We start from the raw sequence: 14,827 nt of genomic DNA, 5'->3' as shown, positions 1-14,827 counted from the left end.
GTGATATCTAACACTACCCCATACATACCTCTTATAAGGTTGCCCCTGTAAGAAAGAGGTTACTAACCAACACAAGCATTCAATGCAGAAGTTTCACATGAATAGTAAATACTTTCTACTGTTTAATTTAGTCAGGTTTGGCTAGTGTATAAATTATATCCAGCAGTCTTGACTAAGCCACTACAAATAATAACCAATAGCAGCCAACAATGGCGCATAACCGGGCGTGTTAATGTGAAGCATCCGGTTAGCGTTTCCACTCACCACCAAATTTGGTGATGGGAGAAGGTGGATTTTTGGCCAACATTATGCCACTTTTCTCATCGGTGACATTTGCTCCTCGTACGGGTTTCTTTCCGAAACTAGAATCTAATCGGGCTGGAGGAATTGTAGACCTTAAGCTTTAAAAGTTTTTAAAAATCAAATGCGTTGAAGGCATGCATGGCCTAATTGAGTTATTTCTCACACGCATCACAGATCAGGCGTTCCTAAAATGTAATATGCAAATAAATGCTAGAACGCACCAATCGGAGCTCACTAGCTTGACTCTGCCTGCTATGGTTAATTTCTACAGTGGAAAGACTGACCGTAGCCTATCTAGGGTTATATAATCTTTGGTACAGAACTCGTTTCACTCGGCTCGGAAGTATGCCAGCTATTTCCGGTTCCAGGTGCGTTCTATTGTATGCTAACTAGTTAGCAGCTTCAATTACTGCAGATAATCGGCGAGTTTCGCAGTTTTCGGAATAAACGTCTAGCTGATATCGTATGGACGTAATTGTAAAAGATGCCAGTCGTTTAAGTGGATACATCAACGACGTTTAGATAACAGTTCAGTACGTTTGGCACTCAAATTAGCCTACTTTGCCAATAAGTTGATAGCTAGCTACGTGGACGTTTTCGGATCTTGATTAGCGAACTGTTATAGGGGACAAGGTGAGTTTTGCTTTAGCGAGTGACAACTAACTTTAACTAGACTACCGTTAGCTAGATAAATGTATCAATATCTAACTTTTGTAAGATTATCTAGCGCTTAGCTGGCTAATGTTAACCATCTTACTAGTTACTGTTTTTGTTATGATGTAGCAATGAGTTGACTCCTATTTTAACCCCCCCCCCAGATCAAGAAGTGGAAGAGACTCGAGAGAAACACATTGTCGGAGATTTAAGATTGGCCTGCTACATTCCTCCACTAAACGTCTTTACCCTGTAAAGTTGGACATGTTATTCAGAAAGTACCTGAAAATATTGTAGCCAAGTACATATATGTATAGACTAAGATATCTTACAATTTAATCCCTAATCTTTACACTGTAGATGTAAAACTGGCTATTTGATTTACTCAAAGTTGTATTTTGGTGTGGTTTGTTTGTATGGCACTCACTGTTATAAAAGCAAAATTGGCTAAAGCAAGGTGAAAGTCTATTTGGGGAAGACATGTAGCTAGTACCTCACATTGGAATTTTCCCTTGGGTGTAGGTGTTGTGCTGTGTAGGGACCGTATTGTTGGTTTCGATATAACATTGAACACCTACAGGTCTTTCATGTCCTGAGGTGCACACCCTCTAATTGTTAATTTGACTCATTCATCTAATGTACTATACTCTAACAAAACCTTTGAGCTGATAGACATACAGTTTAACCCGTTAGTACATTCTTCATAAGTCCTTTAGTCTAAAATCCAGACAGAATTAAGGGAACTAAACTAAGGGAGCTGACATGACAGATGTAGTAGGAAGAGTCTGGGGGTGGGTGCGTCCAGCTGTCTCCTACCGGCCCTGGGGCAGCAAAGTAGCACCTGACAAAACCATGAAAGACGAGAGGCAGACAAGAGGCAGCTGGGGCTTGGGAGGGTTAACAACATGGTTTTGGGGAACCGGACAGAAAAAGCAAGCAAGTGACCAAACAACATTGATTGACGAGTACTGGGAAGCAAGTGAGGAGAAAATCCAGTCCCTGGAAATTGAAGATATGGGCGAGGGCAAGCAGGTGGCTGAGGGGAAAGCAGAACATGGTGGCTCCAGATGGTGGACTAAGGTTCTGCCGTCCCGCGACTTCTTCTGGCCAAGAGCAGCTGAACCTGGTGGGCTCAAGCAGAGGAAATGTATCGGTGGAGGATGGGACTCTGACAACGATGGGGAGTATTCTGACTATGGAACTCCTCCACCTTCTCCCACACCTAGCTCCTCATCAGCCTTCCGGTTCTTTGCACGTGCCTGGAATGGGGAGATAGTTCCGGAACACTATGAGATCTGCTTCAACCTCCTTCGCCACCTGTTTGACCTGCTCGTGGTGGGCTTCCTGTGGACTGTGTCCCCCCCTACCAAGTTGGTCCTGGAGATGCTAGGGGTCCAAGGAGGACTGAAGTTGTGGCTCCATGGAATGGCAATGTTTTTTGTCTCCACTGTTGGAATGGCAGGACTGCTCTGGTTGGTCCAGGAGTATCTTCCACATTTTGCTCTGGTGTACGGCATCGTGCAAGCACTAGTCATCTCTGTCAGCGTCCGGCAGTGTGTGATCTTAGGAGAGGGCGCTGAGGTGGAGGAAGAGAAAGGAGAAAAGGAGGTGGAAGATGAGGAGGAGGAGGAGGAAGTGGGAGACGATGGGGAAGTTACAGAAATGTACATGACTACAAAATAATACATCAAAGGAAAGATGATCCCTGAAAGAAAGTTTGTTTTGGTAAGTTGTTTCTGTCTCTTTCTCTCTGTTTGATTTTCTGTGTTTTCAAACTGTACTACAGCCTTGGGATGTAAAGTGTGAGTTTTCATGTTAACGAATTGCAGAAAAAATATTGTGCAAACTTAGTGTAAACTCAAACTATGGAGACTATTCTTGTCTAGTTTGGCAATCTTTGCACCTTCTACAATTTGTTTTGTTTGTTTGTTTTTTTGGGGGGTCATTTAGCAGGCACTCTTATCCAGAGCAATTAGGGTTATTTGCCTTGCTCAAGGCCACATATCACCTAGTCTGCTCGAGGATTCGAACCAGCGACCTTTCGGTTACTGGCCCAAAGCTTTTAGCCGCTAGGTTACAGCCCGCCACAAACTGCTCTGCTTTCAGCTATTTTAATCTACAGCCTGCCACAAACTGCTCTGCTTTCAGCTATTTTAATCTACAGCCTGCCACAAACTGCTCTGCTTTCAGCTATTTTAATCTACAGCCTGCCACAAACTGCTCTGCTTTCAGCTATTTTAATCGACAGCCCGCCACAAACTGCTCTGCTTTCAGCTATTTTAATCTACAGCCTGCCACAAACTGCTCTGCTTTCAGCTATTTTAATCTACAGCCTGCCACAAACTGCTCTGCTTTCAGCTATTTTAATCTACAGCCCGCCACAAACTGCTCTTTCAGCTATTTTAATCTACAGCCCGCCACAAACTGCTCTGCTTTCAGCTATTTTAATCTACAGCCTGCCACAAACTGCTCTGCTTTCAGCTATTTTAATCTACAGCCTGCCACAAACTGCTCTGCTTTCAGCTATTTTAATCTACAGCCTGCCACAAACTGCTCTGCTTTCAGCTATTTTAATCGACAGCCCGCCACAAACTGCTCTGCTTTCAGCTATTTTAATCTACAGCCTGCCACAAACTGCTCTGCTTTCAGCTATTTTAATCTACAGCCTGCCACAAACTGCTCTGCTTTCAGCTATTTTAATCTACAGCCCGCCACAAACTGCTCTTTCAGCTATTTTAATCTACAGCCCGCCACAAACTGCTCTGCTTTCAGCTATTTTAATCTACAGCCTGCCACAAACTGCTCTGCTTTCAGCTATTTTAATCTACAGCCTGCCACAAACTGCTCTGCTTTCAGCTATTTTAATCTACAGCCTGCCACAAACTGCTCTGCTTTCAGCTATTTTAATCTACAGCCTGCCACAAACTGCTCTGCTTTCAGCTATTTTAATCTACAGCCTGCCACAAACTGCTCTGCTTTGAGCTATTTTAATCTACAGCCTGCCACAAACTGCTCTGCTTTGAGCTATTTTAATCTACAGCCTGCCACAAACTGCTCTGCTTTCAGCTATTTTAATCTACAGCCTGCCACAAACTGCTCTGCTTTGAGCTATTTTAATCTACAGCCCGCCACAAACTGCTCTGCTTTGAGCTATTTTAATCGACAGCCTGCCACAAACTGCTCTGCTTTCAGCTATTTTAATCTACAGCCTGCCACAAACTGCTCTTTCAGCTATTTTAATCTACAGCCCGCCACAAACTGCTCTGCTTTGAGCTATTTTAATCTACAGCCCGCCACAAACTGCTCTGCTTTGAGCTATTTTAATCGACAGCCCGCCACAAACTGCTCTGCTTTGAGCTATTTTAATCTACAGCCCGCCACAAACTGCTCTGCTTTGAGCTATTTTAATCTACAGCCCGCCACAAACTGCTCTGCTTTGAGCTATTTTAATCGACAGCCCGCCACAAACTGCTCTTTCAGCTATTTTAATCTTGCAACCAGAGAAAAGGAACTGTGACATTCTCCAAGTTGTGTGAAACCAGCTTGAACTAATGATATATCTATGGCTTTGGGGAAAGACGTGTCATTACAGTTTACATAGAGAGCAGTTATGTATGAAGTGGAGGATGGGATTTTATTTGCCTGAAGGGGTGCTGCTATAATAGCCACAAACAGCAGCCCCACGGGAATAAAGTGAGGGTTTTTGGCCATGTAATAGGGTCAAAGGGCACGTTTGCTACAGAAAATGACAAAAAGCGTTTATTTTTGGGCAAGGTCAGATTGTCCCTGCCTCAGTACGTTTTCTTCCGTTTTCTGCCTAGTGGATACAACCCAGACTTTTAGAGCTGACAGTTTTCAAGTTGTTTTCATCTCCTGTTTTTCTCTTGCTGTTGTCATCCTAATGACCTTCCCATGTGATTTTGTTATGGTTAGCTTGAGGCTATTTTAAAGCATCTCAACCACTAACTGTTTACTGATCATTAGATTTTTTTCTCCCCACAGGAAATCCTTTGACATGGAGGAAAGTTGGAGGGAAGAGGGATGTTTGTGGGGGGGGGGGGGGGGGGGGTTGTTTCGAGACCCTGACGTGGAGGGACTGAGAAGTTACGTTTCGACAGTCTATCAATGCAAAGACAGTCACGTGAAAAGAGCTGAGCCCAGCTGACACCGTGTTCAATGAGGAGAGGGAGAGGCTGAAGGACTTTGAAGCTACATTTCACCTCACTACTGTGATATTCATTGGAGCTGAGGGCAAAGCACATCCACTACAATCTTGGTCAAATAGGCCCCAGTGATAACACTGTTGTCATCTCTCAGTTCTATTCTTCTGCCTTTTCGTATGAGTTTCCCTCCCCCTAAAGTACTTTTATTTGATACTCAAATTCATACAATTATGTTAAATTAGACATGGCAAGAGGGATTCTTTTGTTTTGTTCAGATTTACTTTTGAATATCTACTCGACAGATACCAGCACCTTTTTTTTCTCCATAGTTTTCTTTCAAAGCTTAATGTTTGTTTTTTTGGACTAGAGGTTTATTAGCCTTTTCTGTTTATTTCCTGTGCCATAATACTGCATGTGTAGGTAGTTTTAACTTTACAAGTATGCCTTAGTATATTATCCCTGTCTTTCTCCATGATAATCATATTCTTAATAGTACACTACAAATTGAACACATTTATATATGTATCTGTCTTATCACACATATGGTTCCTGATTTGAAAGGTAACTTACAGACCAGAAACATCCAATAGTAACCCTTTTTTATTTATTTTTTAAGAAAATGTGTTTATATGAAACTTGGTTGTGCAGTTATCCAGTAGCAAGTTTTGCACAATCCCATAGAAACCAACAGTCAAGCTCAGGAACACTAAATTCTACCTGCAAAGGTTTTCTTCTTCCTCAGCATGAGCCACAATCTACAGTATTGCATGCGGAAGAGGGTTTTTTTTACCCACAGTGCCCCTGTATCATGAAAGCTTTGAAAGAATGTTCTAGTTTCTACAATGGCCTTTTTCAGATAATTTTTTTTGTATCGTAGCAAAACAGATACAGCTATCAAAACTTCACAGTGATGCAGAACGTTATACGATACCCTCGCTGCGTACTGATAATGAGAACTTTGAACAGTGATACCATATCTGCAATTCCTCTCTGCCTTTTATCTCTCGTGTGTGTTTTTGTTGCATTTTTGACTTGTTACTCCATGTGTCGATTATAAAGAAAGATGTTGTTTTGTAACGAGAATGTGCAATGTCCCCAGACAAGTGCTGGATCACTGTCAAAATGACTCGAGAATCTGATTCTCAAAAAAGAATAAGGTAGCAAAACCATCACATGAAAATCCACCATGTTCAGTAGCCAAACATTGATCAATGTTGCAGATGTAAAAATGCCATGAAACGAGTGACATAATATCTCATAGGGTGTGTTTATCCCTAGAAGGCACCCTATTTTCTATATAGCTCTATGGGTCCTGGTCAAAAGTAGTGCACTATGTGGGGAATAGGGTGCCATTTGGGATGCATCCAAGGCCATGTGTCAGGTATTGGGAGCTCTCCGTCAATAGGATTCATACTTTTGGCAGCCAGGACAAAGACCAGAATAACCTCACTGATGAGGTCCCTGGATGTGACCTGGTCATTTTACTTATTTCTACTTGTCTCCATGGCCACAAACCACTAATTCAGTATCCCTCTGTGTTGACCTTTAGTGAGATGAGGTAACTCCGGTACAGTCCTGGAAACCTGAACGGTCTTGTAGGTGGGGTTGATGGGAGACCCAGGGGTCTATTCAGTAGTGCACACCGTAGAAAAACATTGTGCAACGGAAATTAGTTCTGGTAGTCTTTTAGTCCCCTTTTGGCCTGTTTGCTTACGTTTGGTTCCTAGTGAATACACCCCTGGCCTGAACTATCAGTGTTGTAGGAGAGATTGTTGGGAGGTCCAGAACTAATATAATAATAATAATAAACCAATATTCTAATTTCCTTGAATAATCTTTATTTGTGCTATGATATACACATACATCTCAAGTTCAACTCATGTAACGCACTTGGACAAAGTGATTTAATCTTTCATTCACATTAAATCTGATCTCACGTGATGTATTTTATGTACAGAAAGGTGCTTTACCAGTACAGGAACATTGTATGTGTGTATCTGTAATAGAAAATGGTGACGTATGGTGAAATTGGATGTAGTCCATATATATTACTATACACTATATACATAGTGTATGTTGTCACAGATCAAGTACAGTTTAAGTAGTAATACGGTGTTTGGAATCACAGAGGATGAAGCCCGAGACACTGGCCTTTTCTCAATTGCATACTCCTCACTTCCTCTCTCCTCAAAATCCATTGGATGAGAAAGCCAGAGGTCCCACCCCTCTAACCGTCTCCTTCGACTGGATTTTGAGAAGGAGACGAGGAGAGAGGATGCGAGGAGTATACAATGGGGAAATGGCCAGTGACATTTGGTCAGTTGAGACACTGGTGAACACAGCTTGGGCCAGCAATTCCTCATGCACCTTCTCCCTACCCATTCAATTCATCATGCACCTTCTCCCTATCCATTCAATTCATCATGCACCTTCTCCCTATCCATTCAATTCATCATGCACCTTCTCCCTATCCATTCAATTCATCATGCACCTTCTCCCTATCCATTCAATTCATCATGCACCTTCTCCCTATCCATTCAATTCATCATGCACCTTCTCCCTATCCATTCAATTCATCATGCACCTTCTCCCTATCCATTCAATTCATCATGCACCTTCTCCCTATCCATTCAAAAACTCTCTTTCTCCCATGTCTTCAGTTGAACTGCATGATCTGGACTGCGGTACTACTACATTTTGTCCCACTTTATGTTCAGTCTAGTACGGAAAGTACACAGCAGCACTAAATAAATGGCATTTATCTCCTCTCACTGAAACAAACGTTATCTTCTCTGCCCGATCACAGCAGATCACAGTGCAATAAGTATGATGCAATTATAAGACTGATTTAAAATGGCAGCTTTTTTTTCCCTTCATAACCAACCAGCATGCAGCGGAGGTTACTGCCAATGTTGCCCTGGTGCATTCATTCTCAGAGGGGATAACCTCACTGATGGGGATAATGAATGAAAGGATATACAGTGAACTACAAAAGTATTTGGGACAGTGACACAACTGTTGTTTTGGCTCTGTACTCCAGCACTTGGGGGTGTAAAATTATGCATAGACTGTGAGGTTAAAGTGCAGACTGTCAGCTTTAACTTGAGGGTTACAGACACACAAATGTCATACCCCCAAGACATGCTAACCTCTCACTATCACAATAACGGGAGGTTAGCATTTTATGTCATACCCCCCCAAGACATGCTAACCTCTCACTATTACAATAACGGGAGGTTAGCATTTTATGTCATACCCCCCAAGACATGCTAACCTCTCACTATTACAATAACGGGAGGTTAGCATTTAATGTCATACCCCCCAAGACATGCTAACCTCTCACTATTACAATAACGGGAGGTTAGCATTTTATGTCATACCCCCCCAAGACATGCTAACCTCTCACTATCACAATAACGGGAGGTTAGCATTTTTAGGAGGAGCGGGGGATGTGATATGTTCGTCTAACTTTCTCACGTATTATTATTCACGATTCATTCAGGATTATCCAGAATTATGGTAGCATTCACATTAGTGTAGAAGTGTTCAGAAACATATATTATTTGACTCCAAAATGACAATACATTATTTACCATTCATTTCTATTGGGCACAAAATAATCTTAAACAACCAAACAGAAAATGAATCCAACAAATTTGTAGTCACAAGCTTGATGTAGTCATTGCGTGCTATGAATATGGGACCAAATACTTAACTTTGTACTCCTTTAATACACTTAAGTGAATCTATCCCAATACGGTTGATCCCCTAAAATGGCAGGACTATGTACAAAAAGTGTTGTAATTTCTAAACGGTTTTAAATATGAATGAAAACACTTTCTAATTAAAGCTGGAAGTCTGCAATTTCACCTCATAGTCAGTGTCATTTGAGTAGAGCCAAAACAACAAAAATGTCACTGTCCCAATACTTTTGTAGCTCAGTGTATATAATCTGTATATCATTAGTTGCATATGCATGGTTTCTAAGATTTTTCTAATTATTGGTATGTTGACATTCTCTCACCTCATCAATACAAAAGGACATATCTTTACATCTTCTCAGAATTTAAGGCAACCTGCCATCAATTCTGTTCTTATTTGAAGTGCTGAAACTAATGTACTCAACACTTCTGAGGATTGTAAAAGGGCAGGGAGAGGATTGTGCATCAACACATATTTCACTGCACTCAACTGAAAGGTAATGTCAGCAATGTTACATGAAAATAAGAAAGCCAAGACTAGCTTTTCCTTAAAATAGTGTCCTAAATACTCCCCTAAACTTCTTTAATGTAGACAGATAGACAACTGTTTGTCTGTACAACATTGTGTCCATAAAATAAGACTGTTTGCTACTTAAGTATTCATGGAGTACTCATTACTTTGAAGTAGAGATAAAAGACGTTACGACCCAAATGGCAGCCTCTTCCCTTTAAAGTGCAATACAGTCGACCAGGGCCCTATATAGGGAATAGGGCAGGGCTCTCCCACCCTGTTCCTGGAGAGCTACCCTCCTGTAGGTTTTAACTCCAACCACAGTTGTAACTAACCTGATTAAGCTCATCGACCAGCTACAAAAACCTACAGGATGGTAGCTCTCCAGGAACAGGGTTGGAGAGCCCTGGATAGGCTGTTGTTTGGAACTCACTCCCTAGTAGTAGTCTGGGTACCAGACTATTTCAGCTCTCTACAATGTTACATCATCATCTTTCCAAATCCCTGTTTGACAAGCAGGAACAGACTGTCTGGCCCACAGGCTAAGATACTGCAACATAAGTAATATCAAGTATTTAGACAAATAAGGAAAAGTACTCTTTATAAAAAAGAAAAATGATTGTAATATATACAATGAACTCTCAACAGCACCCCGTTTTCTTATCAAACAGGTTGTTTTCTTTCCTTTGTTCTGTCTCTTCTAATCTTTATCCCTTTTCCTCCCAGTACTGCAGTGACTGAATTAAATGAGACTGTGTGTGTAGCAGTATGTGTCGTAACCCCCAGTCTCCACTCTTAATCATTAATGGGCATGTGATCCTCCAGAGTTCCCGCCACCCCCTCCACTGTGTCCATGCATGTCTTTCCCATGTCCTAGAATGCAGTGTGCACTTCCACAGCCTTCGTCATCTCCCTCGCTTTCAGAGGAGGACTCTCCGAACTGTTTGGGTTTCTCGTAGACGCAGCAACCTGTGAAGGTGTCAGAAATACTCAGTCATCAATAATGCCTACAATTGCATGCATATATTTTAGAGCACCAGATAACAGAGAAGTGCATCTAAAACAGCTAGAAACAGAGGGAGGTGTGAAATAAATACTCACACTTGGAGGACCTCCTTCCCATATGCTCGTTGTCCACTGTGTCGCTGGACCACTCCACCTTCTTGTCAGTCTTTCTCTTCCTCAGCTTGATGGTCAGGCTACGCCCCTCCTGAGAGACACAAACAGGAGACTGTTAAAGCTTCACCTTCATACAGGCATTTGGTGTTTCTCTTGTCAACAAGGTCATGTAGTCAGTCAACATCACATTTGCTAGTTAGTTGATGGGCTGGTACAACTGGCAATGTGATACACTTGACAGCTAGGATCAAATAGTTTCACCATGATTGTATGAGCTAATTAGTAAGGGGCAATTCTATGGTAACGGAATTACGCCAAGACTCAGATTTTTTTTTATTTCAAAGTTGAACAAACCATAGATCTCTATGCCCAATTACTATTGTGAACAATTTGCACATAATTTTTTACAAAAGCATTTATAGGAAGAACTGTGCAGAAGTTTGACAACACAATAAAAACAGAGCGAAGATTTGAACGTATTTCTTCTGTAAATTACCAAACGTTGCATTTGCACAGTTTTTTTTACCAGTAAATGTTTTAGTAAATTTAGTAAATTGTTCAAAGTAGTCATTGTGCAAACATTTGTATGGCTTGTTAAACTTCGAAATCAATTAATTTTGTTTGGCATAGGTTTTAAAGTGAAAAATCTTGCCTCTGCATAAATGCCGCATTTACATGGAATTGCTGGCTTTAGGTAATAATGGATTACTTTAGCTATTGTAACTAGATAACTGATCTACTGCGGCCTCTGCATGCATATTGGACTCGATTCCAAACAGTTTATTCGTTATCTTCCTGTATCTACTACTTGGCAAATGATTTGGGTTTCTATAGCTAGTTTACCTGCTGGGGCGGTGGCGGTGTTTCTACTTGAATGGTCTCCGTTATCGTCTCGTTAGAAGTACCTGGCGCCTCCGCCATCCCGATGATGTTAGTTTTGCGGTATTGAGGTCGCGCCAGCCGTCAACAAACGTCAACGTTGTTTTGGGAACAACAACCACCCTGTTTCTGCAACACTAAACAGACTCGTTGTCGTTAGATGTTCGGCAAGAAGCTGTATCAGAATTACAAAAACAAAAAAAAAGAATCGGCTATATGGAGGAAGTAATTCCTAGACGGACCACTTCCGGCAGTTCCGTACGCAAACGTGTTCGCCGGAAACATTGATTGTTGTATGGTTGCTGCAGCTAGCTAGTTATTAAATGACACGAACATAATTATCAAGGGAAAACAGTTTAAAAACGGTTTATTTTTATTATCTTATTAATCCAAATGTATTTACAAAGCAAACAAATATGAACTGAAGATAATTAGAATATACAAAAAAAAATGAACACTTTGATCCCACGTCTTAATTTTGTTAACAAGTAGGTAGGTATGTGTGTGGCAACATCCAAACTTTTTTCCAACAGATATTATCAATAAATCCGGCCCAATAAGGCCCAAAAAGGTATACAATATCCTGCTGAAACAAGGTTCGTATCTCTCTGTTGTTGAATGGACCAAAAGAGGAACAATTCTTTCCTACTGATGAGTCAATAGGGTTAATGGAAGGTAGGTTCTGAGGGTCAGGTCTTGACACGTTCCTGAATAATAAAGTAACACCTGAGGGAATGGCATCTAAAATAACTGCAACATCTTTAGGTGTTACAGGGACCTTGTAACGTGATAAGAATTCCTTATAATTAAGTGTAAGAGCCTCTGCATTTACCAGTTGGCTCACCAATAGGATATTATTTCGGAACCAATATTCTAAAAACAAATAAGTATTTTTATACAATATATCCCGATTATTCCATATATAATATCTGTGTGGGGAAAAAAATATGTTTATAAATTAAGGACCATGACAAGAAAACCTGCCGATGAAAAGCAGAAAGTTTCACTGGAACTTTGTCAACATTATAATTGCAAACCAACATGAAGTAAAACATTATTCATAAATATTATCCTGCCAACCACTATATGAAGACGTTTAAGGAAAACATCAACTCAAATTGCTCCTTTTGTAATGACCACCCAGAAACAGTGTTGCTTATTTTTTGGCATTCTGTTCATGTAAGAAAACTGTGGCCAGACATCAGTAGATTTATAATTGAACACATTTATGAAGATTTGACATTATTGTGGAGAGATGTACTGCTTGGATTCTTATCCAACGATAGAAATAAGCTGAAACAAATTTATGTAATTCATTTTATTATTATTTTAGCCAAATTTCATATTCACAAATGTAAATTTACAAACAAAAAACACCACGTTTTCTTACCTTACAAAAATAAATTGAAATGTATTTTAAGACAATTAAATACCCGACTAACAAAAAAGCTGTTAGAATTGTAAGTGTCTCTATGTCCCTTGTTAAGGTCCTTGTGTAATGTGATTTTGTACCCCCCAATGTGATATTGGTGTAGTCGAAGAGTCACACGTACTAAGTACAGATGCGCGCGACTCTTGGCGAAAGTCATCTGCGCCCATTCAACATAGCTTAGTTTTACGTTTTTATTACTTAGAAACAAAATCACTTTTTTGGGGGTTGTCAAACACGTACAATGATGTTTTGGGAGCAGTCGCTAAGATTATATTTGGTTGTGATCTTTGCAGAATAACTATTTAGGATGCAACAGTTGTTAGCTAGAATGCTAACGTTCATTGAAATAATAGGCTGTAGCAACAGCTAGCGTTAGCCAAAGAGACATTTTTCTGGTTGAAATTACAGCGTTTTTTTTTTTTTAAGTATCAAAGTTAACCACCACCACTTGCGCGCATCGCCCTCGTGCGGTAATGTTTGTAAACACAGAAAGGGGGTCTACACTGGAATTTGTAGCACTCAATCACCATAGGTTTTTTGTATGTATGACTATTCTGCATAATTATGTGACAGAGCGAAAAGGTCTTTGACAAGGTGCAGATATTGTCTGTATTTACTCCCACAGCTTTCATGTTCTTCGCTATCAAGGCAGAATAAAAACAGCAAATGACTAGAACTATGTTTTGTTTTAAAGGGGTAACATTAAATGGATTGGATTTTTTACATTTATTGTTACAATAATTCATTGATTGAAGGTGAACAGTTGCTTTCATGCTTTACTTTGTTTTACAACAACACTGAACAAAAATATAAACGCAAGATGTAAAGCGTTGGTCCCATGTTTCATGAGCTGAATTAAAAGATCCCCGAAATGTCCCATACGCACATAAAGCTTATTTCTCTCAAATTTTGTGCACAAATTTGTTTACATCCCTGTTAGTGATCTTTTCTCCCTTGCCAAGATAATCCATCCACTTGACAGGTGTGGCATATCAATAAATTGGGGTGGCAGGTAGCCTAGTGGTTAGAGTGTATGGATCCATAGTTCCTGTTGTTTCTTCCATAGTTCCTGTTGTTTCTTCCATAGTTCCTGTTGTTTCTTCCATAGTTCCTGTTGTTTCTTCCATAGTTCCTGTTGTTTCATTCACTCTTTTGATTTGATCATGTTTTTCTTTCTCTCTATTAGATGGGGAGGTGTCGACTGGTATACTATTAAAATGACTCATCCATACACGTTTGGCTTTACAAGTTGTAGTCAAACTAGTATACTATTAAAATGACTTATCCATACACGTTTGGCTATAGATGTTGTAGTCAAACTCAAACATAGAAAATCAATATTTATTGTACCCCTTTAGTACCACTGTGATATGTATGATTACTAGTTCTCTCAACAGAAACCCCTTCATTGACACTATGGTGGATATGGAGCTGGGTACACAATCTCATCTAGACGTGGTTGTTGTCTGTCTGTCAGTTATCTAATAGCTTAGATGTCTTAGACATATCTAATCTTTCTCTTCTATCTATCTCCTCCTCTCATACTCCTCTTCTCACGGAGTGAAACGTTTTGATGCCTGAGAACAAGTGCATTAATAGAGATAATGTTCAGAGGAAAAAGGGATAAAGTCATGTATTGATCCATCTGTATGTAGAGGGAGCCACATTCACTGTATCTGTATGTAGAGGGAGCCACAGTCACTGTGTCTGTATGTAGAGGGAGCCACAGTCACTGTATCTGTATGTAGAGGGAGCCACATTCACTGTATCTGTATGTAGAGGGAACCACATTCACTGTGTCTGTATGTAGAGGGAGCCACATTCACTGTGTCTGTATGTAGAGGGAGCCACAGTCACTGTATCTGTATGTAGAGGGAGCCACAGTCACTGTATCTGTATGTAGAGGGAGCCACAGTCACTGTATCTCTACAACTATACGTGTCTGTTCCCTCACTCTTGAGATAGAAAGGGTGTAAGAATCATGTAAGGTAATGCTCTAATAATGTAGAGCCTTAATAATGTAGTGTCCTAATAATGTAGTGCCTTAATAATGTAGTGCCATAAT

At 40.4% G+C, this 14,827-nt stretch overlaps 2 protein-coding genes across 2 annotated transcripts; one reads left to right on the top strand and one right to left on the bottom strand.

The window, feature by feature from the left end:
- Positions 1-570: 570 nt before the first annotated feature.
- Positions 571-6,945, top strand: LOC110487871 (uncharacterized). The gene is made up of 3 exons (XM_036970628.2): positions 571-936; positions 1,122-2,682; positions 4,960-6,945. Exon 2 carries the CDS (start codon positions 1,720-1,722, stop codon positions 2,638-2,640), a length of 921 nt encoding a protein of 306 aa, XP_036826523.2. The 5' UTR covers positions 571-936; positions 1,122-1,719; the 3' UTR covers positions 2,641-2,682; positions 4,960-6,945.
- A 1,886-nt stretch (positions 6,946-8,831) lies between these two features.
- LOC110487872 (E3 ubiquitin-protein ligase PPP1R11) lies at positions 8,832-11,600 on the bottom strand. Its single transcript, XM_021559789.3, has 3 exons — positions 11,295-11,600; positions 10,434-10,542; positions 8,832-10,301 (listed from the first exon to the last, which is right to left on the bottom strand). The coding sequence occupies exons 1-3, from the start codon at positions 11,370-11,372 to the stop codon at positions 10,135-10,137; spliced, it is 354 nt and encodes a 117-aa protein (XP_021415464.1). The 5' UTR covers positions 11,373-11,600; the 3' UTR covers positions 8,832-10,134.
- Between the last annotated feature and the right edge of the window lie 3,227 nt (positions 11,601-14,827).

This window comes from Oncorhynchus mykiss, chromosome 30 (genome assembly GCF_057628025.1).
Source record: "Oncorhynchus mykiss isolate SJ-2025 chromosome 30, ASM5762802v1, whole genome shotgun sequence".
Lineage (NCBI taxonomy): Eukaryota > Metazoa > Chordata > Actinopteri > Salmoniformes > Salmonidae > Oncorhynchus > Oncorhynchus mykiss.
This window is presented reverse-complemented; position numbering and strand designations above follow the sequence as displayed.

What these genes read in the sequence shown, in the direction of transcription:
- LOC110487872 (XM_021559789.3), bottom strand. Translation starts at nt 11,372, where the DNA reads ATGGCGGAGGCGCCAGGTACTTCTAACGAGACGATAACGGAGACCATT. An exon ending in CACCGCCACCGCCCCAGCAG is followed by an intron (nt 10,543 to 11,294) that starts GTAAACTAGCTA and finishes TGTGTCTCTCAG; the next exon opens with GAGGGGCGTAGCCTGACCAT. An exon ending in GGGAAGGAGGTCCTCCAAGT is followed by an intron (nt 10,302 to 10,433) that starts GTGAGTATTTAT and finishes ACACCTTCACAG; the next exon opens with GTTGCTGCGTCTACGAGAAA.
- LOC110487871 (XM_036970628.2), top strand. Translation starts at nt 1,720, where the DNA reads ATGACAGATGTAGTAGGAAGAGTCTGGGGGTGGGTGCGTCCAGCTGTC.